Source organism: Oryzias latipes, chromosome 3 (genome assembly GCF_002234675.1).
Source record: "Oryzias latipes chromosome 3, ASM223467v1".
NCBI lineage: Eukaryota > Metazoa > Chordata > Actinopteri > Beloniformes > Adrianichthyidae > Oryzias > Oryzias latipes.
Window position 1 is genome coordinate 18,553,841 of NC_019861.2, and position 22,061 is coordinate 18,575,901.

Genomic DNA, 22,061 nt, shown 5'->3' on the forward strand with positions numbered 1-22,061 from the left:
CGTGTTTGGAATGGCAAGTGTAGAGTAGAGAAAGTAGAGTTTCCTCTGCAAGCTGCTTTAGCTAATGTAACCAGAAAATGACGAAAAGCCAACGGCAATGGGATGAATCTAAACAGACTTAACCAAGTATAGAGAAAATCCATCATTGTGAATTCTTTTTTTCAGTGGTAGTGGAATTTTAAAGTCTGAACAACCATGTATTTAATAGCTATTTAAGTAGCTATAGGTGGGTTCTTTTCCCACAAACCATATGACTACCTTTTATTGTAAACCAATGAGTGGAATGGCAATATCAAGCACCAACATAGCCATATCACATCACTAATCCTTGTTTCCCAAGCGTACTTGATGTCTTATAAAATTTATACCATTATTGATCTGAGGTGATTTGTGTCAAACTGCGCAACTGTGGAGAACCATTTTAACATAAAAGACAAAAAACAAAAAAAACAATGATGAGGGATGTCTTTAGGGCTGAGCATCACCTGGGAAAGCTTTGGGATGTTTGTGCTTGTAGTTGGGGTTTGTTGGGGCCAGTATGCAGTTTGTCTAAAAGAGACAACTGCTTCCTGTAATAGTCTGCATCCTCATCAGGGTCGTAATGGTTGGGGCGCACGATCTCGCCAGCTGCCTTAGGCGGTGGCCTCTGTGCCTCTGGAGCTCTGGGTGGTAAAACGATAATGACATAAATGCAAAACAGGAAGGAAAACATAAAAAAATATATACCGTATATATAAATCATATGACCAAAACAAATCCCTAAAAGTGATTAAATATTGCACAATGTTGTACTAGTTTAGTGAGCACAATAACAGTGAGTATAGTAGTGGCAGGCTTACCTATAAGCTTTATCTTGGTCCAGGTTGCTCAGAGAATTGGCTTTAGGGATCACTCCCCCCGCTTTCAGAGGTGAATCAGCTGGCTAAAACAGTAAAAGAAAAATGGAAACATTTCAGAAAACAGTGAAAACCGTACATGTTGAGCCTGTGTATTGAGTTTAAGCATGAATACAAACTGCTGACCTTGTTGGAAGAGTCTCCCGTATCTCTGGCACGATCCACAGACACAGAACGTTTGTTCTCAAACATCTTGACCCTTGTAAGGACCGATTGAGGCCTCATGGCAGGGTCATCCTCTGGAAGCTGGTCTCTGGATGGTGAGGGGGCTTCTGCTTTGGGAGGCGGTGTGAGGCTGCTTTCGGAGTTGGCGTGGGGAGGATCGTACTGATGAGGTTTGTAGCCTTTCTGCTGCATCGTTGGTCCCTGGTTGTAGGCTAGTCGTGGTGTCGGTGGCTCCGGGGAGCGGCTGGCCGATGGGTACGTGTTCAGAGGAGACTCCTGGTTGTAGTGCAGGTCGGACCCAGGAAAAGATGGTGGGAGATCATCATGTCGGATAGGTCCCTGCGGCACTGGTTTACCGTAGCGAGGTCGGCCATCAAACCCTGTCTGGGGTGGCGGCTCGTCAATTCGCAGAGGTGGCGTGTATTGGGGGTCAGAGCTGTCACTGTAAGGGGTACGGAGGTCGTAGCTCTGGGGATTAGTAGCGGAGTGCTGCGGCTGGTTGTAGGAGCTCCACGGCTGCTGGTCGTAGTGAGAGACACTGTTTTCATAGGGCAGGTTATCATAGTTCCGATACTTTGAATCTGGAAAACCTCCTACACTACTGTTGACATCATATCGGCTGGGGGGGTGGTCATAATCTCTATATAGCTGCTGAGGACTGTAGGTCGTGGGCTTATTGATTCTGCCCATGTTTTCCATGTTGTAGGGATCTTTTTGAAACATCTGCTGGAGCAAAGACATGAAAAGGAAAACGATTACAACCTGGTTAAGTCCACTTATGGATGCACAACATATGATATGACAAAGAGGACACACAAAACACTTGGTTAGAGGCTTAACACTAAAAAAACAAGTTCAAGACATTATTTGCAGAAGAGAAAACAGGAAGGGAAAGACCTGAAATAGAGAAACTCAGAAGGAAGGGTTACTAGTCATGAAAACACTTGTGATCAAATGAGAAACAGCAGCACAGCAACATTTTTTAGCTGTAAAATAATGACAATAAACAACTGCAACTCCAGATCGCAAACTGAAAAACTTTCAAAATAAGGTTACTAAAAGCTAAAAAACAAAACAATGGGATCCATTTTTCTTGTATTAGGCCGATAAATGTAGAAAAGGCTGAATTTACCCCTCACCCATTTACTGTTTATCTACTTCATTGTTGGGCCCTAACAAAAAAAATGTCACCCACTGTCTTTACGCAAGAAACTTGAATGTCCACAAAAATATTTCACAATACAAGCACACATTGTTCAAAAAAGTAAATGAGTTGCTAACAACAAGAAAAAATGTAATCTCTGAAAATGTCATAAGTAACCATAAACTATCCATCCAAACAGCCACTTATCTGCTGATGGGCCACATGTGCCGGGCCAGAACGTGTCTAAAAATGGAATTTTGATAACATGGCTGGAAAGTAAATGGCTACTTTTACAAGGAAATAATTAGTTCAGCAGCCTTCACTGATACACGGAGGTCTAGTAAATAACTGAAATGAGCAAAAACATGTTGCAGCCATGCAAAGAAGATAAGCAACAGTGAGGGCTGCAGGATTTCCACTGTTCTTCAACAAGTGGGCATTATCAGTGCATCCACCATTTCCCGGTCCACTGTTGTTTACCAGCACTTGCTTTACACACACACACACACACACACACACACACTCTTGCACGCCCCCCTACCCACACAGACTTCTCTGTATCTTTAGGGCAGCTCTGTGCTCAGCAGACATGCAGGGCAGAACGACAGAGAAGAGAAATGTTGCAGAAGGAGGTAGGAAAACAGGCAGCAGCACAGGACGTGAGCCGGGTCAGACCGAGCAGAGCTGAGCCGAACCAGGTCACGAAGCGTCCAGTGACAATCAGATGGATACCTTTGCTTCGGAACTGGCCAGTCCAGGATGTAGAGGTTCTGGGGTGAGCCTCTGTGAGGCTAGCTCAAGGTTGGGCCTCCTAAGTGAGCCAGCCTCTTGGCTTGGGCTTGGCTTGCTGTAAGGAGCTGCAGGAACCTCATCAAGGCTCAAAGCCCCTAGAGTATTTACAGTAACGTCGACAGCAGGGGGCATTGCCTCAGACAGGGGTTCAGGCTGCAGGGGGATGCTAGGGGACGCGGCGGCCTCTGCTTTCTGTGAAGTGGTTCAGAAATGTTTAATAACACGTGCTGACATACCATGGTGCAGGTCTAACAAGAGATCCCATCCCCTTCACCTTTCTACAACACTCTTGCTTCACATCTGTACCCAGAACCCTAACATTCAACATTGGCTTGAGATCAGCCAACAGCACAAAGAAGTTTGGAATTAGCAGCAGGACAGCCTTTCATTTTTATAGAGTGCTACTGTGATTTTAATGCTATGATTACGATACAGTTTTGCCCTTTTAATGCTCATTATAACATCAAAAGACAACATACGTTTCCATCCAGATACCACAATAGCCAATCAAATACCAATAGATACATTTCACAACAACACTAGATAATAACTGGCATTTCCAGCATGCACATAATACTTTCTGGTGTTGTATTGTCACAGTCCCAATTATAGTCGGAACAAGGTACACATGAGTGAGTACTGGTACAGACACTTGGGATGAAACGTCTTTTTAGTCTTTTTCTTCTTTTTGGCCTCCCAGTCACTTAAATCGGACCTCTGAGAGAGCCCGTAGCAAAACAGAAACTTCCCTTTTGATATGAAATGTAAATAAATAACACACTAACAAACATCAAACGGCAAAAACATGGATGTTATAGATAAAATAAATACTGTAGTAATAAATCTGTGTACATACTTTCATGTAGATATAATTAAGAGATAAATATGATAGATACCTGACCACAGCCATATGCAGTTATTCGCTGACATTAGTTTGTAATAATGAATAGGCGGAATATTTAGGAAGACAGTAAAGGAGCTTTAATAGCGCTTCCAGAAAACCCTTCTAACGCAAACCACGTCCTCCAGACAACAGGGGAGACGTGCAGCTCTCAGAAACGCTACCTGTTGTGGCGCTGGTGCCTTGAACCCAGCTGGGTCGATGCGGTTCAGGGGGTCCCCTTGCACTGAGTGCTGGTAGCCAGAATAGCCGGGGGGCTCCTGGATGACCGGTGGATCCTCACGGACGGGTTCGGAGGAGCGGGTAATGGCGGGCTCTGTAGGCGGACCCACGTCGTCATTGAGGGTTTCATCTAGCTCCTGGTCGGTGTAGGCTCCGCCCTCTGTGTCTGTGTCCTCGTAGTCAGAGGTGTGGCGGCTGTCGGTGCTGTACATGGAATATTCACTACCCGGCGCCGACAAGTAAGACAGGCGGTCATCGTGGATGTCCAGGTCATCATCGCCTACACCATCAGCCTAAAAGGAGAAAAACAAAAGAATGGTAACATTAGAGGAGAAGTGAGAAAATAATAATAATAATAATAATAAACTTTATTTGTATAGCACCTTTCAAGATAAAAAATCACAAAGTGCTTCACAGTAAAGCATGATAAAACACAGTAAAACATGGTAAAACACAATAAAACACAGAATATAAAAGAATTAAGAAAAAGCTATTTTAAAAAGATCTGTTTTTAGCTGCTTTTTAAAAGAAAACACCGAGTCTGCTGATCTGAGGCTGAGAGGAAGGGCGTTCCAGAGGGATGGAGCCACTGCTGCAAAGGCTTTGTCACCTTTAGTTTTTAACCAGGTTCTCTTAACAACCAGCAGACCCTGGTCACATGACCTAAGGGATAATACTTTTGTTTATTAACAGCTGATGGTGTGTGTTTGTGTTGTGTCTTACCTTGCCCTCTGAAACCCACACCAGCTGGCTCTGCTGATCCTTGATCGATTGTTTCAATGCTCCAAACCAACCATCATTTAAGCTGTTCAAGGTTAATGTACCTTAATGCACAAATTGGGGGGGGGTTATTATGAAACAATTCCAAAAATAACTATACAGTCTACACACATATCACACATATATCTAAAACCTAAAAGACCATTTAAAGCATGTACTCTGATAATCATGTTATCTGCCATTTTGCACGAGTATATGATTTAAAAAAAATTATGTGTGTACCACAATACACTGAAATAGGACAGTCTACACAATATTGATAGACATTTCTGAGGTAACATCACAACTTTAGCCAAGCAGTGTTGTTTGTCCTGTGTGTTCAACTGTTGAATCAACCGCTGTCTGTAATCATCACTGCCATACCAAGATATGAGGACAACGGTCGGCTGAGATGATTACAAGGCAGTTATGTATCAATTTAAGTAAATATTTTCATCTGCTTGGTTATTATCTGGCTGGGTATTTCCTGTAAACAGAAACTTCTAAAGGAAATGCATGACTTGTGTCTTCTTGAAGGAAAACCAATCAAAGAAACGATACAAGTGCGTAAAATTGGAGCACCGATTCAAGATTATAAATTTTAGGGTGAAACTTGCTCCTCCCATTTATATAATATCCCTTTATCTGACCCATCCATAGACTTACTGGTGAAGAGGTGGTGGTTGTTCTTTCTTAATTTAAGAGCTCTATCAAAAAGCTTTCTTGCGCTCTTCCTGGACTCTGGGCATAGCCTTGTCCTCATGGTCTTGACACCCTGTTTGGAGTCTGGGTTGAGAAAAACCACAATTGGATACCACTGGGCATAATTTAGTCGGTCCACTGCGTTAGGGGTGATATCCAAGACAGCATGCTTGTCCTGCATGTGCACAAAACAAAAACACATTGATTCATCCACCCGATAGAGTCAACGAGTCCAATCCACCAGGGGGCAGTACTGAACTGTCAGTTTTATTTTGTTGCCTTTTAATGCTTTCATTACCAAAACAAGTATGGCAAATAATAGTGCCATCTCAGTCTAACGTGAGGATCGCTGATTGCACTCACTTGATCAATAATCTGTTTGATGGTGTGCAGACGGATGATGCCAGAGCTCTTCTGGTCAGTTCCTGCGTCCCTGGGTTCGCTTCCTACGTAGGAGAAACAGACAGGGAATAGAATCAGCACAAGAGACCTGCAACAATAATCACAGTGTGCGCCAATAAGACATCCTTGTAGCGTGCAGTTGTCGACTCCCATAAATAGTGGTTAACCGCAGAACAAAAATCTCTGTACAGGAGAGGACAAGTGTACGTTTAAAAAGACTTAAAAGTAAGGACAACAGCCAGTTCATGCAACAACTATTAGGTAACTTCTGGTGGGATTAGGAAATGAAATTCAGTATTTGCCAAATGTATGTATGTGCACGAAGCGTGTAAAAATATTGCCGTGCAGGAAATGTGGTATGTGTGGAAATTAGGCATAAATATGCACAAAGAGCAGAGAGAGTGTGTGTGTGTGTGTGTGTGTGTGGAGGGGGGGTCATTTGGGATTAATGAGATTACAGTCTCTTTGTAAAGTTTTTGGAATCTGAGAAAGGGTATGAAGAGAGGTTTTAACTCAAACAAAGATAAGCAATGGCTTCCTGCTGGAGACACATGGTTCAAAAGGGGGCAGTCTCTCTATTGGGATGTTCAGCACAGTCAGGACTCAAACACATCATGGGGCATGGCTTTATTTCTAATAGGATCTAATTTCTAATAGGATCTCTGCAAGCATCAGTCATAGAATTATTGAAAAATAGGAAATTGAATTGAGTGCAAATAAATACAGCCATGCACACAGAGGTTCAAGCATTGTCAACAACATGTAATGGTAATTGTCGGGACCAAGTGTTGTTCCTGTTTAGCTGCAATAATGAATATTTAATGTTTGACAGCAGTTTGTGTGTTTGAACCAAAGCCTAAATGACACACAAGCATTAACAAGAGGCTTGACACTTCTGATCTATCACTGAAACTGAAAAGACCTGCTCCAAGCTAATGTAATGGTTCTACAGTTCAGTCTAGAACATGTTTCCAAAAAAACTGAAACCCTGCATGACTGGAACAATGCCTTATTTTCTGTCTTTGAGAAATCTGAATCGATGCAGTTTATTTTTTCACTTATCATTATTTAAAATAGTTCTAATTTTATTTTTGATGGTGTATTTCTACGAAAAATGTAGGCACCTGCAACTTCAGTAGGATTAGGAAACTTTATAAATGGAAAAGCCAAATGAAGGGATTTATTTTTAACTTCAAATTCCACACTCGATTAGAAAATGTGAGATCTATCTGTTAATAGCAGATTAAAAAGTTGAAGTGTTAATGCTAAAAGCATTAAAGTCAATATTTCTTCATCTACCACTTACTTATATCAATTCTTTTATTTATTGTTAAACAAAGATTTGAAACATTTCCATCTGAACTTTGACCACAAGGTAAATAGCACACCTTGATATGCAGCCTTGCTATCAATCAGTTTGATAAAATCCGTATTAAGCCAGGGAATACCACTAAATTTAATGGTAATGTTGTTGTTTTTGTAGAAAAGCCTCTTTGTACAACTATTTCAACTACCTAATCTTGACTGAGAGCAAGAAAATCACACTGACACACAGCATCAAAGGCTGAAACAGTGCAAAATGTGCAGAAGCAAACAAAAATTCATTCTTTACAATTGCCTTTCCTTTAAATCAAAGACATGCACAATCCCACAGACAAAGTGCTCGTTGATCAATGTTGGCACCTTGGCATATGGCAATGCCAAGCCATATTTCATTTGACTTAAACTGATTTATTTATTTCCTCTTAGAGTAAATTAGTCGTGATGAGGTGTAAACCTAATATTGAAACTAAACTCTCCGCTCAAATCAAAGAGTCATGTCTGTGGAACACGAGCTGTGTGTCAGTATGATACAACCTTCCTGAAGTCTCGTTTTACTTTAATATTTTGAATTCTTTGAAGTAATACAGGACAACAATAATGGAGTTGCAGGGAAAAATGACAACAGAAGAAACTTAAATGAAGTGCTATCCGCCATATGAGTTAAACAAAGCAATGGTTGTTGCCTAAAGGAAGTTAAAGGAACAGGGAACCAGGCACCAAACACTCAGATGTGTATTATTAGCGGTTCACTGGCTTAGAAAAATAAATAAAATTCGATGCACTAATTGACGTACTTTCCCCTCCTTGCTGCTGCTGTGTTTCTGAAAAGAAAATACAGTTGCATAAACATCACAGGAGTTGTGCACATCAAACATCAAGGAACGGAAACACTTTGCGGCCGAGTACTGAATGTGTGCTCAGTTGCCATGCTGTGTGAGGCCGTGCTGTTCCCGTAACCGGAGTTCAATAGGAAAAAAGAAAATGAAAATGGTGCGTTTACGACGCTCGTAATTCTGACTATGAGCTAAGAGACTGTTGCTTGGGGCTGAATCTGAAATGAATATCTGGCTTTTCAAGAAGACGGGCATTAAAATGATGGAGAATTGAGCCATAAATGAAGGATCAACTAGACAATATTATTAATCTTACTAATCACAATGCTCGACGGAAATTAAGGAATTACCGTAAATGTTTAATATTCACAAAGGCTTTTTGCTCCATGCATTAACTAAAGAAATATCATCTTCAAATTGTCTCCAAGTCTAAAATACAGGTAAAGAAAACTTTTCTGAATGAGGTTTTTGCTGAAAATCTTTACAAAAGCAGCTGTACACACATCAATGTCTCTGTAAATTACAGTGACTTCAAAGAACATGTTAATCCCACTAAGGATACAGTTTATTTCAAATAAAGTATCCACAGACTCAGTTCCACATCCATCACGCACTAAGCCCATATGTGAATATTTGAAGCTGAGATTACAAAAGCACACGGTTTTAATAAATTGCAAAATCTAAATAAAGTGTTTGGTCTCAATCAAAGACTCTAAACTCAACATAAACAGCATTAAACATCAACATTTCACAGAGAAAGATTAAGGGCTTGACACTTACTTGCAAGTTCGAAAATGGTTGGCTCCTCCCTGGCCAGTTTCTCTCTGGCCACATCTGCTATTGGCCCAAAAATGACTACAGGCCTCAGGAACCCGGCTGTAGACGAACAAGACCACAAAGAGGGGAGCAAATATAAGATATTTAATGGCAATTGTCATGTGAAGCAAAATGTACATATAGTCAGATACAAGTGTAATTAACTCACATCTTCGCCTCTGATTACCTTTTAAAATTACATAACGTCAAGTTTTTGGTAAAGAATCTATTAGGCAGTTTACCTCCATTAGTCTGCTTTAACCCTTGTGCTATCCTAGGCACTTAAACATTGGGAGTTGGATCATCTAGACCCACTATACAGTGCGCTGAACCTTTTTTCTTCAATGATTTGTGATCTTCACTGGTGTCCATGGATTACATGAAATCTTTCCACTTTTATCCACCTTTGTCATGGTACACGTCAATGTATGGGTGGGGTCATCTAAGATAGCACAAGGGTTAAACTTGTACCTAATATGACTCATGAGCAGGGTAGATTTTGTACATGCCCTGACTGAAACCTTACCTTCTCTCAGCACAACCCTTTCATAGGCAGGGAACTTGGTCTGAACTGGCTGGGCTGACAGGTCCTCCCTGCTTTTCCGCAAGTTCCTCTTGGAACTCCGCAACCCTCTGAATCTCCAGAAATCTGCTCTGTCCCCTCCTGGTGTTTTTGGGAGGGTGTACTGCACACTGGACAGCTGTTCAGCCCTGGACGAGGACGACAGAGCACAAAGTTTACGAAAAAAGAATATTTTTAAAGGAAGCCTTTACATGTGGAAAGCATAAACTGTTGCTCTTTGTTTGGAATAAAAAACCAAGGTGGTCAGACTATGGGATTGTGTTATATAACAGTCATTAACAGCCTGGGGTACATTTAGGAACTAAAGTCATGTTAAAAATCCTTTTAGGAATTCATCAAAACAACAAGCGCTTACTTTAATTAAATGTACTCATGAATTCTTAATAATATATTATTGCATCATTTTAAAACAGCAAATAAATGATATTATTAAAATTAAGGTAAAAAAATGTTCCAAAATACTGTAATTAAAAGTAAGAAACACACAAAAATATTTTTTTAAACACCATACAGTGAGTTAAGGCAAAAGTCTATTTCTTAAGTCATACCAAAGTCTGCACAACTGTTAAATAGAAACCATATTTAATACAATGGTTGTGTGGAGATGAATTCCTGTTGGTTCAAACATGTTTTTTTTCTTCACATACGCATATTGTTAAAACGTGAAAAAGGATGACGTGTCTAAAATTTTGGAAAAAACAAAACAAAAAACAAAGTGCTTGTGGGCGTTAAATAAAAACATGATTTTAGTTGTACAACAAGCTGTGCAAGTAGAGCAATGTATGACTTCATGCATCCTAACCTGTTCTTGTTGGGGATGATTCCTCTTTCCACTTCCTGATGATTCTTTCCAATACGGATTGCAAGCCAGGAGCCTAACTTCCCATTATATAACGTGTCCACCACCCGGAACACCTCCCCCTTGTTAAAGCTTAGTCCATAAGGCGATTCTTTTTCATATTCAAAGTGTGTGCGAATGTAAAAGGAGTCCCCCACGTCAGATTCCACAATTCTACGATAAACTAAAGAGAAACAGCAGAATTACAGATGATTGGAAATGCTGGAATGCCATGTGGTTGTGTTCTACTATTGTAACCAACAGTGCTGCTGCTCACCATCTTTTTTCTTCTGGGCTAGAATGGTAATTTCCTCTCCTCGTGGAAGGTCCAACAGAAACAGCACGGCCTCTTCACGGATGATGTTAGCAAAATCCACATTATTCACCTACCGAAAGAATATAAACACTATTTTTAAAAGTACAGTATATATTGTTTCAATTTTGGTTTTAGTATGTTTCAGTCACCCTGTGGTGAAAAAATTACAAAGCACAACACGTGAGCAGATGCAGAGGAAAGTATTCCTCTAACAATCAAGCCGCCTACAAGCCTGCTCTCCCACTGCTGCCAAAACACAATAACTGCTGTTTATTGACTCTGCTTGCAGGGCAACAAGGGAATCAGAAACACATGGACTGGGTCACTGAACCTCAAAAAGACACCTTTATCTTTTCCAAAAACAGAAGGCTCAAAGTCTTTATCTTCATCGCACACGGTGACCAAAGGGAAATCACCTAAGGATGGAAAACAATGTCCTGGAAGTCTGTAAGATGTGTTTGTACAGCCAGGAGAGAGCAAACAGGCAGAAAAAGGGGCCTTCCGTGTGCAACTAGAGGGAACCTATGAGCTTGTATGATCTTTAAAAAATGATTTTTTATCTGAAAATCATCCAGTAAATGTTAATTTCAAGGAAAACAAGTCCGCTTAAAGAGTTGGTCTCTGTTGCATGGTACAATTCAACCTTTGCAGTCTCTCAGCAGGGCTAATGTAGCAGTATAAACATGTCAGAATGGATCCAACACTGACATCAAGAGGGTTTCCATCATCCCATTAACGCTACACTGGTGTTGAGTGAAACAGCAGAGTGTTCCAAGGTCGGGATTGCAAGAATGACCTCTATTGTGACATCAGCACTAAAACAAGGGGAGTTTTCAGGAGAAGCAGAGTCCTGGAATGACTCGTGAGCTAATGGATACATTGTTCTGTATTCCCCAGATCTTTTTACACAAAACTGCATCTATTGGAGCCATGAATAACAGTTTCACTATTTGTTACTTAAGACATGGTGGGAAGTTATGTCTTGACTATTTTTGACAACAACAGATGTTCATCCCACTTCATTCTTGTGACTTGAAGAAAAAATAAATAAACGACAAAAGTATTTATTTTATGTACAGAAAGTCTCCTTTAATTTAATTTCCATCTGAAGCAGGTCTTGAGCTTGTTATGCATGTAGCAAACATACGTTTTCAAGAGGAAAAACCTTTGCAGGATGAACTATTTAACCTGTAATGGATAAAGACAAACATCTAAGCATCTAACATTGACTCCTTTTCAATTTTTTAATTCCAGACTCAAAACCCATCTGTTCAAATGTGCTTTTCTAAATCACAATTTTTTATCTTCTGTTATATGATTTTATTAATTATCTCAACTTATTTATTATGCTTATAACATTTTGTGATTTTATTGTGTTTTACATTTGAATCTGTACAGTGTCCTTGAGTGTTTTGAAAGGCATTTTAAATCAAATGCATTATTACTATTAATATAAACAGACAAACAACAATTGGTTCCCCTAAAAAAATGGAATTGCAGCATTCCTACCCTAAGAATCTGATCTCCCTCCTCCAGCCCCTCCTTGGCTGCTGGACTATCCTCCAAAACCCCTGCCACAAATATTCCCACGTCGTTTCCTCCTGCTAATCGCAGGCCAACACTCTCTCCTTTTTTAAATGTAACCAGCTTCATACTCGGCCTGTGAGAGAAAAAAAAACAAAGGATGACAAACACGGTCAGAAAATTGTAGACTTAAAAATAATCTTTCTTAGACTTAGGCCGAATCCAAATTCTTCCCCTATCCTTACTGCTTCTCCCTATTCCTACATTTAGGCCTCCAAACGGAGAGTTATGGATAAATAGTGTCTTCTAATTTGGACGTCACTCCCACTCGATGACATCATCAACAGTCGCTGGTCATCCGCGTTAGCCTCGTTGCTGCCATGCTCTGTATGAATAACATCAGTTTTAATTTAAAAAGTCATGCTAAAACAAAAAGTCATTAATTCACTTTCTAATCTGTTTATTGCCTTTCGGGGTCACGGGGCTGCCAGAGTCTATCCCGGTCATTTGCGGGCGAAGGCTGGGGACACCTTGGACATGTCGTCAGTCTGTCGCAAGTCCACAAATCACACAACCATGCACACTCACATTTACACATAGGGACAATTTAACTGTAACTTATGTTTTTGGGATGGTGGGAGAAAACCCACGCATGCACAAGGAGAACATGCAGGCTCCACTCAGCAAGGTAATGATTCAGGTCCCCCAGCAAGGACTTGAACCGGGGGCCTTCTTGCTGTGAGGCAAGAGTGCTGCACTGCGTCACCGTGCAGCCCAAACAAAGTCAGTCCTTATATTTACATGTAAACTCCTGAGCTCCAAAGCACACCCACGTGAAGAAATGCGTTTCTCCTTCGTGGGACAATGCGACGCAAAACACTCAAAAAAACTATTTCAGACAGCCCTGTCCCTCCAAATGCCCCAACAATTGGAGGGATAGGGAGAAGCCAAAGCGGTAGGGGAAAAATTCGGATTCGGCCTTAAAAGACAGCGATTCGGCAGACAAGCAGAATAATACTAAAGTGAACAATATGCGCACTCGATTTAGCATGTGCTTTCTGACTCTCCGGCTGAGATCTGCTTTCATGCTGTTCAGTGACTCAGAAGACAACCTGAACATTTACCAACAACAGAGAATGTTCAAACTCACCTGAGAATGCTGTCATCATGAGCAGCGCTGGGTACAGGTGCATCTGTTGGACTGACGGGAAGATCTACATCAGGCTGACCAGGCTGTGCATAAACTGGCTTTGGTTCTGCAACAAGATCAAACTTCTTTAGTGGTAATGGTTTATCAAATGTCAAAACAATTATCACCATTTACATTGATTTCTTTATTTTGTTTTGCAATCTCCTGTCATTTAGAGGATTGGAAACAACCGAATTGAATAATAGCTAAAGTTGGGACAAACACAAGGGGGTAAACTAACTTCAAAATGTGTTTTCTGTACCTGGCAGCGGAGGTAACTGTTTGTCGTCTCTAGAGCTGCCCTGGTCGCTTGCCTGAGATGACGCACCGTCATCCAAGTTGATGGCAGATGAGGGAATGGCCCCTAGTTTGGAAATGCGATCTTCATCTCGGCTTCGATGGCTAAATGAACAAATTTATTGAAAAAAATAAAAATGCACAAACAGATTTCAGCTTAGTTATTAGGTTATTTGAATTTATGCAAGGTTAATACATACTTTAAAAAATTGCCTGGTAGTTTTGGATGGAGGGGTAAACAAAAGGCGTGACAACAACAACTGTCAGGTGATCATTTTACTATAAAATGACTTGCATAGATAGAAAGTCATAGCTAGACAAAGACCCGCAATGAGGTATCCAACACAAATAAGTTTCATGCTTCAAGATTGAATCTTTTAATTGAATCCTTGCTTTGCAATCTTTAAAAATACCAGAGAGGAAATAGCATCTAATAGTCACTTTTGCAGCACTCAACTAACATTGCTCATTAAAAGCTAAAACACTATTACTGGACTAATTTTTCAGTTGAGTTATCGCTCGATTTAGTCAAATTCTGAGGAGGCTTAAGGTTTTTTCAGTTAGTATCTCAATAAGTGCACCTGTGAATAACTACACTCCCTGCAGCATTTTCAAAATGTGCAGGAATGATAATGTCTCCTTTGTTTTGTAGTTTTGTTCTTTGCTGACATTAACAGGAAGAGAAATAACAAAACAAAAAGGAAACTGCCTGATAGATGGACTATGTCAAAGGGCACAAGGGAAAAACAGAAAAATAAGACAAAGAGCAATTAAAAAGGAGGATATACGTCTTGGTTAGGACTCTATAGCTTTGGCAACAATTTACAAATGATGTTGTTAACCCTGCAAACCTAACTACTTTTTTATTGATTAGGAAGTTTTTAGGTCTAAAGTAGAAAACAGCCAAGTTAAATAACAGACAGACGGAGTATAAAGTGTTCTTAACCAAAGAAAAACAACAAGAACTTACATAGTATAGTTTATCAACTAACATTGCTATTAAAATATTCGTGGAAAAGTATATTCTAAAAAATCCAAAAAAAAAAAGCCAGACTCAGGTCTTTAACCTAAATTTAAGACTTTAGGTTAAATTTTGATCAAATCTGGATTAAATCAGGGAGGGAGCTCTGCATGTGTGTATGTGTGTGTGTGGTGGTGGTGGTGGGGTGGGGGGGCGATTGTGTGTGAACAAATGAGAATCCTGCAAGTTATGGGATAACAAGCTCTGCAGCTTAAAACAATGCTTGAATTCCAGTGTGGTCACATGACTTCATGCTGCCACAGTACTTGAGCTTCTCTCAAAAGGTTTGGAACTAGAACGTGAAGGTACAGAGTGTGCCACCAGCACACACTATACAACTCCTCTCACGGCTGTCCTCTCAAGTTTTTCTCAAGCAGGATAACAAAAAGAAATAAATAAAAAATACAATGCAAGAGATTTATTTAGTGTGCACTCCAGCAGTCACACAATGAAACTCATTGAGACAAACAGAAAAGCAGGATACATGCTTGAATTTATGCACAAATGACCTGAACTCAGGATTAAATGTGACAGCTGTAAAGCTGCAGCACTTATGAACAATACTCTCCACTAGAGCCTGGCCTTCTCCAAGTCCCTCCATTATCCATCATTTCAGTGTAATGCAATACAAATGGAAATCACACATACTATTTTCTGGAAGTGTAATATGTCACAATGAGAGAGGAGAATTACTAGGAGAACAAGGAGAAAAAAATAGGAGCTCCGTCCCACGGATGCATTGGAGAACTGAATTGGGAGAAAGACAAATAATCTCTTTACGCGTGAACGAGAAGGTAAGTGAAAGTGTTTGTGTACATGTGTTGGAGTAGGATAAAAATAATGACAACTAAGAAACAAAAGCCAGTGAGAAAAGAAAGGATTGGCTTAAACGGTTTGCTTCTTGCAGAACAATAGTTTTAGAAAAACATCCGAAAGATGGATTTCTGTCTGACAGTAAAAGACAAAAAGTGAAACAGAGGTTTTACATCCAGGGGAAAAAACATTTCTCTGAAAACATTTCACATTCAGAAACATTTTTCAGGGATAAAGTGATTCAAAAATGTAATTAGAGACCGATATTTTATGTAAAACTATCAGTATCTAGAACAAGTTAGGTCCTCCTGCTGTAAACCATTAATCTAGTATAAAAAAGATACTCACATAAACTGATCTGGAACTCTAACCATGATGATTTCAAAATAAGCTTCTTGTGCAACAATGCCGAAAGCTTTTGATCCACACAAACAATATTCACAAGCTTACTGACAGACAGTCGGTTATTAGACTTGTTTTATGTAGAGCTGTATCAAAAACCTGGACGTCACTGATGTCTGGGAAAAAAAGGCCTTTCAGCATTGCAGCCAATCAGATCTCACCAGACATGGGGGGAAAAGCACTGTGAGAAGTATGTCAAATTCCTTTCACCCCTCCTAAACTGGTGGATACCAACATTCATTGACATGATAGTGTAGTGACAAGCAGGCTCCATTATCGCCTACACCGGTTACACCAGAGACAAGGTTAGTTCATTCTCACACTTTCATGGTTTTAAAGAGATTTACCAAAAATATGATGTATGAAAATTATAAAATAAAAATAAAAACATTTTTTCTTAGTCTTCTAAATTTAGTAAATAAAAGCAATCTGAGAAAAAAGCCAGAGAAAATCTTTTAGAGCAAAGTGCTTGAGATAAGCACATGAACAAGCCTGGTCGCGCAGTAATGCAGTCAGTGCAGAAATACTCTCATCTTGCATATAAACAAGTATAGTAAATCCATGCTATGACATAATATGCAAGCTAACGGAGTGGCTGCACTCAGGGTTAATCCATTCAAAAAATATGACTGGCGAGCAATTAAAATGCAACTGCAACATGCATCAGCATAGTAAACTAGTATCCTACACCAACGATTGCTCTAATGTTTGTACCCAAATCATCTGTGTGATATTTAGCACCTTATTTTACTAATAACACACCTGCTGATAAAAATGAGAAATTCTTTTTCACACAAATGTACTTTGAATAACTGTTTTTCCTAGTTTTTTCTTATAAATTAAATAATAAAAGTTATAATCAAACTTTGTTATTAAGTTATTCCCAACCAACACACTAGTAGTATAAGTTACTGTTCAATACTTTGCATAATCAGTGGTGTGTAATACATCCGGTCTTTTCATGCTAATGACAAAGTCAGTACAGGTCAGTTCAACCCTCAAGTGTTCTCTTATCAAGTTGACTGAAGTCTGCAAGTCTAGTCACTTCATTCCATTCCACACTGGAGTGCTACACCGCCTAGCATGCTAATTTTAGCTCTCCGTTCACTCTGATGTCAGGTGCAAAATGTGAAGCTGCAATCTTCTTGAAGAGTATCCAACTGATGGCAAAGCTGGCAGTTTTGAAAAGAGTAGAAAGAGAGCCAAAGTATACCTTAAGACTCCTCAGCCTCTGATAATAGAGATTCAAATGTATCAGTATCAAATATAACAAATGGAAAATGTTGTCATACATTTCCTGTAAATGTTCAATGTCAGACCTTAGTGTGATTGAGGAAAGGATCAATTCCTTTTCCCCTTCCAATGTCTCTAGCTGTCATTATTGGAACTCAGGACCCACAGGGGAGTGTAATGCTTTATGCATGTTTGAAGCAAGATGCTTACTCACCCAGCTGTGGGGGTGAAAATGATGCATGAGTGTATGGTTGCTTGGCTGTCACATATGACAGCTGCGTCTCAGACAGAATTTGCAGTCAGGTCTGTGCTTTTGTGCTCAACCTACCTGCCATTGCTCATCTGCCGGGGTGACTGATGAAGGGGCTCGGACAGTTCGTGCCTGTCCGGGGAACGTGATGGACCTCTACCATGGGATCGGTTGGAATGGTCAGATGTCAGTGAATGTATCTCAGAAATGTCTGCAAAATTACAGTTGAATCAAAATTAGCCCTAAATAGATAATATAAACCAAGACCAATTCACACAAAGGAAAAAAACATTAAGTCTGAATAATATCTCAATAAAACCACAGTAAAAGCTTTTCAAATGCAACGCTGGAAAAAGCCACTACATGTTTGACGCACCATCTCTGTCTGAGTTATTGGCTGATGGGATGCTGTCATCAAGGTCAGGAATGTTGAGTAGCGTGGCACGTTCATCTCTTTGCACCACCATCTTTAGCTTGCCCTTTGACCTCTCAATCAGCTTCTTGGCATCTGTCAAAGACAGGTTCTCTGTAACAGTGCCATTGATCTGCAGGAGAAAGAGAGGGAGTTTAGCAAATAAGCTCAAAGCGCACTACCGCTTTAAAATTGCTTTCTTCTGCTAAGAATGAATTTTTGAAATCTGTTAAAAAAAAAAAAAAGTTATGAGTCAGTTATGTGTCTCCATCAGAGGCAGTTAACAGAACGTTCCAATTAAAAAATAAGACTGACGTTATTTACATATTTTTTTGGTGTATAAGGAGAAATAAGAATTATTCATGTTCTTGAGAAAAATGAATTCATTGGCATGACTCTGGATGATGAGAGTAATCTGCCATTTCTACAGATTTTTTACTGTTAAATTTCTAAAACTGAAATAAGCATTGCTGTAAAAAAAAGAAAAGAAAAAAAGCCGACTTGTTTTCCTCACTTTAAGTACCACGTCCCCCTCCTGGATATTTCCATCTCTGGCAGCTAGACTCTCCGGAGAGATGTCTTTCACAAAGATGTGGCTGGCCAACCGTAGTCCATATTCTGTTTTCAGAGGTGATAAAGAAAAGCAAAACATTTGTAATTGTCAAATTCACATGTATTAAAGTCTTGATTTTTTTTTCCAACTAAGATTCAAAGAATTCCCAGACCGTTTGAACTACAAAAACCCAAGAGCTTTTATTCTTACATATTTCTTCACAGTCATACTACCCTGTTTAGGTGATTGATCTTTACAACACTTACCTTCATTTTTGCGGGACTTTACAAGTGTGACCTTGGCAGGCTTTAGTGGAGCAGATGAGGTCTGCGATCTCCGATCAGAGCGTGGTGAGACGCTCATCTCACGTGAGGCACTGTGATCCCTCTTTGCGCTGCTGCTACGCTCGCGATCATGATGCCTACTAATGCTTCCGCTTGCAACTCCGTAAGCGTTTTGACCACTACGACCGCCATGGTCGTAACCATCTTCTTCATCTGTGTCTTCTTCACGTTCAGACATCGTCTCTCGGTCGCCTGATCGCGAAACTGGGAGTTGCATTTTTCTTTTCCTACGAATAGTCTAGGAGAAAAAAGTTTTAGTTGTTAAAAAGCAAAAAGGTTTGTTTTCCTTGTGTCTCTAATGCACATGATATTGCCTCTGATTTCACTACATTACACCTTGAAGAGTTGCAAGGACTTTATTAACACAATATGGGTTACACTTACTATCTTTGCAACCTTCCCACTGTTGCGAAGCTGTTTAACTGCATACGAATGCTCTACGTTGTCCATAGAGACCGCATTGACCATCACAACTCGATCATTTTCTCTACAAAATAATTAGGAATTTGTTAGCTATAAACTATAAACAGAATTTACAGCATTATTGAACCATTTAAATATGGATGCTTGTTACTTTGATAATGGAGAATAAAAAACAGCGGGATAAATATTTTTCTTTATTGAAATATATTAAAAACTGAAGAAAAAAAAATGTTTTGAAGACTTACTGAAGCAGTCCTTCTGCAGGACCTCCTTTCAACACATCTGATATTACAATAGACGTCTCTCCACTCTGGAAATGAGGGTTGTCACGTCCGCCTGAGATGGCAATGCCAAAGCCAAATCCAGCAGCCTAAAAATGACAAGAATGACAACAAAACTACCGTAACCAACAGGAAAGAAAAATGTTTTTTTTTTTTTTTTGCAACTGCTTATTTAAAAAAAAAAAAAAACTTAATTTGCATGGAAACTTTTTAGGGATGGTTGGATTTTCACATTTGCCAAGAGGCTGCAAAGACTGACTTCTCAAAAGCTCTACAATATAGAAAGAACTGTTGGTCACACTGAGCAGCTCTTTCAGCCTCAAAGTTGATACTAATTAGATTACAGCAGGCAGCCTAGTCTAGACAGGTGTCCTGCACAATCTCTGCTGTACAGCGGCATCAACCAAATAGATTTATCGCCTTAAAAGAAAAAACAAAAACAATAGCAGTTTACTTATTTGCTGCGGGGCTATGACCTTTATTTGCTCGATGGCTAAACTCAGATAACTGATATTGATGTTAAATACGTTTAGAACATCCAAAAAATTAAGCCAATAACATCCAAATTGGGCAAACAAATTAAAACAACACTCTTCTTTCTCTAGGATTGCATATAGGAGAAGAAGAAGAAGAAGGAAAAGGAAAGGAAGTAAAATGAAGTATTAAGGAAGTGGATGCTGATTTTCGCCTTCCTTAGCCCTGTTTCCTGCCATCTGGATTCCCTTACTATTGTTTCACTAGCACACATCCTGCATCTGCAGCTGGGCTTCTCTTACCAAAAAAAAAAAGAGATAACTATTGACAGCAGACAGAAAAAGCGAGAAAGAGTGAGGAGCATGGATGCAAAGCCAAGCATGAGAGATCATTAAAAAAAAAAAACACTGGGAGAAAAAGTTAAAGACCCACTCTGGTCATCAGTGGTCTTTTAAGTATGATTATGCTGATTTTGCCCAAATCAAAAAACCTATGTCATTTGCTAGGACATAGTTTCAGCAGAGCAGCAGTAGTTTATTAGAAGTTTGCCTGCGAGTTGTGGGTGGGTCAGTTGTTGCGGAGCTATCCCCGCCCCCCTCCCCTCCCTGTTGCTGAGAGCTCGGAGCAGGGAGCTCATGGGCCGCCCAGCTTTTTTTTTAAACATCACAAATAAGCTCTTTCTCCAAACAGCATTTTTGTTGTCTGCTCCTGATTCACAACAATTTAAAATAGGAAATACTCAGAAATTCAATAAAAAAAATAAAATTCAATTTTCAATATATTTATATATGCCATCCATCATCTTACAAAAACATATAAAAAAAACAAAAACACAACTTTCATCCAAGTGGGCCTTTAAAGTTCCAGACATTTACCTTATGAAGGGTAACTGTGTGCTGTTCCCATATGACTGTTTCCTCCATCGCTGCACTCTGCAAGATAGGGAGGATAAATTAATGAAACGCAACAAGTCATAACATCCATTCACACGTACGGAGTTTTTCAAACACCAAAAACAGTTACCGGTATGTCTGTGCCGTAGTCTTTGTCAGGCATTGGTAACTAGTAAATAAAACCCTGAAAGGTCTGAATTGCATATCATTCTATGTAAATATATACATATGAATGCATACTCTCCCACACAAAAGTATGTTAGGGGTATAAAAATTAGATAGGTTACACTTAAGATTGGTCATGTATTGATAAATGGTCATTTAGTTAAAGTGCTTCTCCCCTAACTGAACTGGCAAAAAACTCCTAACAAAGCTAAAAGACATGTGGGCCATGATAAAAGAATATTTTTCAGCGCTGACTATTCTCTTTACAAAAATATAAAAATAATCCATCATTGTGACAGTTTAAAATATAATAGACCACCTGTAAGAAAGCCCTTAGTCAGACAGTGCTTTGTGTGTGCTGTTAATGTGCTAGGCCTATTGCTGATCCTAGTAGTGCAGTCCATACTACTAAGAGGACTGAAGGGCTTGGAGCGCATCAGCAGCAAACAAACACAAGGGGTTAACTGGTGCATATGATAGGGGCCAAGAGATGCAAAGAGCAAAGAGGTTCAGATGGATTTCAGTCATATAAAAGCATCAGTCCAGCACAATCGGAGGACTGTCTTTTTCTAAAGTTTCAGTAGAAGTACAGTGTGAAACTGTATAACTAACATTCTGGTTACATCCAATGCTTGCTACTTTTTTCTTTGTCAAACAACACTTTACATCCAAACTTACTAAGTGCTCCATATTCAGCTTTAAATTACAGCCCTACTCCACTTCTCTTCAGCTGATTAAGCAACACGGCTGTCTGCCTGCAGGGAACGACGGTAAAGCTGTCTGTGGCAGAGTGCTGAGCACACTCCAGCGTGGAAGAGGAAGAGAAAGACATAAACACTGCGGTATGTGGAAGGGTGCTAATTTACTACACCTTCTTTAATCAGCCTTTTAAAATAACACACCATGACATCTGCCCACCCTGTCATTGTGTTAATCTCTCTGCTTCAACCTTTAATCAACACCTAATCCCCCAAACCATCTCACCCATCCGACTCAATTTCACCATGGTCATTAGAGTCATCACCTTCCCATCCTAAATGTATAGTTTAAAAAGATACCCACTCCAGGGGAGCCATTTGATAAAGCGACTGATGT

The 22,061-nt window shown here is 39.8% G+C and overlaps 1 protein-coding gene across 10 annotated transcripts in view; it reads right to left on the reverse strand.

Annotated features, from left to right (window-relative positions):
* The window catches only part of LOC101166369 (tight junction protein ZO-1), a 110,937-nt gene that overhangs the window by 7,927 nt on the left and 80,949 nt on the right, over nt 1-22,061 (reverse strand). For 4 of the 10 annotated variants that reach the window (XM_011489598.3, XM_011489614.3, XM_011489608.3 and 1 more), the window contains 23 exons: nt 20,784-20,840; nt 19,399-19,523; nt 19,115-19,217; nt 18,653-18,968; nt 18,348-18,451; nt 17,798-17,966; nt 17,500-17,632; nt 13,668-13,807; nt 13,367-13,472; nt 12,202-12,352; nt 10,654-10,762; nt 10,341-10,560; nt 9,482-9,666; nt 8,920-9,015; nt 8,101-8,127; nt 5,945-6,027; nt 5,546-5,756; nt 4,844-4,944; nt 4,063-4,413; nt 2,938-3,189; nt 1,023-1,787; nt 840-922; nt 486-662 (listed from right to left, as the gene is read on the reverse strand). In XM_011489598.3, coding sequence (XP_011487900.1) covers nt 486-662; nt 840-922; nt 1,023-1,787; nt 2,938-3,189; nt 4,063-4,413; nt 4,844-4,944; nt 5,546-5,756; nt 5,945-6,027; nt 8,101-8,127; nt 8,920-9,015; nt 9,482-9,666; nt 10,341-10,560; nt 10,654-10,762; nt 12,202-12,352; nt 13,367-13,472; nt 13,668-13,807; nt 17,500-17,632; nt 17,798-17,966; nt 18,348-18,451; nt 18,653-18,968; nt 19,115-19,217; nt 19,399-19,523; nt 20,784-20,840 — 4,064 coding nt within the window. The remainder of the gene's footprint in view (nt 1-485; nt 663-839; nt 923-1,022; nt 1,788-2,937; nt 3,190-4,062; nt 4,414-4,843; nt 4,945-5,545; nt 5,757-5,944; nt 6,028-8,100; nt 8,128-8,919; nt 9,016-9,481; nt 9,667-10,340; nt 10,561-10,653; nt 10,763-12,201; nt 12,353-13,366; nt 13,473-13,667; nt 13,808-17,499; nt 17,633-17,797; nt 17,967-18,347; nt 18,452-18,652; nt 18,969-19,114; nt 19,218-19,398; nt 19,524-20,783; nt 20,841-22,061) is intronic. The other 6 variants (XM_011489604.3, XM_023953427.1, XM_020713625.2 and 3 more) reach the window with 4 other exon arrangements.